The 1,412-nt window shown below is 41.4% G+C and overlaps 1 protein-coding gene across 1 annotated transcript in view; it reads right to left on the reverse strand.

The window, feature by feature from the left end:
- Positions 1 to 1,412, reverse strand: part of WDR96 (WD repeat domain 96) — a 120,765-nt gene that overhangs the window by 53,568 nt on the left and 65,785 nt on the right. The window contains exon 19 of the mRNA XM_006831480.1: positions 141 to 266. Within this exon, the coding sequence (XP_006831543.1) occupies positions 141 to 266 (126 nt within the window). The remainder of the gene's footprint in view (positions 1 to 140; positions 267 to 1,412) is intronic.

Below are 1,412 nucleotides of genomic sequence, written 5' to 3' on the forward strand. Positions count from 1 at the left end.
CCTATTTCACTGGGCAAGTTGTAGAACCCCTTTTAGGTATTCCAATCAGTTATAGGCTGAAGACAGGCTTACAAGTTTTCTCTGATCATGTTTCCCCTTTCCTTATAACTTTATGATGCTTCCACTAAATGTCTTCATACCTTCGCCACTTCCTCCTCGCTTTCATCATGAAGCCTCTCCAACTCCTCAAGATCCAGGCTAAACTCTGATTCCTCTAATTTTGCGATAAAGGCTACTGTTTCATTTTCTTCCATCATATTCTGAACCTGAATTTTAAAATAAGAATGAGTGGTAATAAACAAAGAATTAAACTTTAGAGAGATGGACTTTCTAGTCTTATTAGACTATCATCAATCATAAAAAAAAAAAAAGATGTTTATCTAGATGTAGCTACTGAGAGAATGAATTTGTGGACTTACTGCAGTTATTGAGGCAGGTTCTGAAAATTCAAAAGGGTAAAAAGGACCAGATTAATGGTGTGATAGAGACTGATAGACCCCTGGGACTGCGGCTGTTAGTTACACACATACTTCAAGCCTGGAATTGAACCCACCTCCAGAGGTCAATTTTTGGCCAAACAGACAGACCTATTAAGTGACTAACTCCTCAGTACAATTAACTAGATGAAACCATACACTGCTATATGCTGTCAAGTAGCAGGAAGGCTCATCTTTCCTCCACAGAGCAGCTGGTGGATTTGAACAGCTGACCTTGCAAGTTACCAGTCCAACATGTAACCCACCATGCCACCAGGGATCCTTAATAGGGCAGCTTGTTGTTGTTGTTGTTAAGTGCCGTCGAGTTGGTTCCCACTCGTAGTGACCCTGTCTAGGACTTCCAAGGAGCAGCTGGTGGGTTTGAACTGCCACCTTATCCAAAAGTAAAGTTCAGAAGGCAGGAGTTGGCAGCAAAGAAGGATAAATGGAACTTGGAAGTCAGAGAGGAAGTAGTTAAAAGTGTTTTTATACTTAATTGAAGGGATTGCCGCAGATGTCACAACATTCAATGTGTGTAAATTGTTGAATGCAAAGCTAATTTGCTCTGTAAGCTTTCACCCAAACCACAGTAAAAAGGTAAAAAGAAAGAAAAAGAAAAAATTTTAATGTTAAAAAGAAGGAAAGAGAGAGAAAAGGGGTTGTGAGGGTATTCCTAGGGACGTGGGGAAGAGACGTCCCTAGGACACCAGCTGTGTGCCTGGTCCAGTGAGGCTAGTACCTCTAGGAAGGAGCGACCAGTTAGCTTGGGTATTTAAGTGCATCCAGAAGAGTTTTCTAGTACTTTGAAAGAATTTGAATAGGCACTAGGTATATGTTGTTGCTATTGTTGTTGTTAAGTGCCGTCGAGTCGGTTCCGACCCATAGCGACCCTGTACAGGGTTTCCGAGGGTGTAAATCTTTACGGGAGTAGAAAGC

The sequence above is a fragment of the Chrysochloris asiatica genome, unplaced genomic scaffold (genome assembly GCF_000296735.1).
Source record: "Chrysochloris asiatica unplaced genomic scaffold, ChrAsi1.0 scaffold00003, whole genome shotgun sequence".
In the NCBI taxonomy this organism is placed as follows: Eukaryota; Metazoa; Chordata; class Mammalia; order Afrosoricida; family Chrysochloridae; genus Chrysochloris; species Chrysochloris asiatica.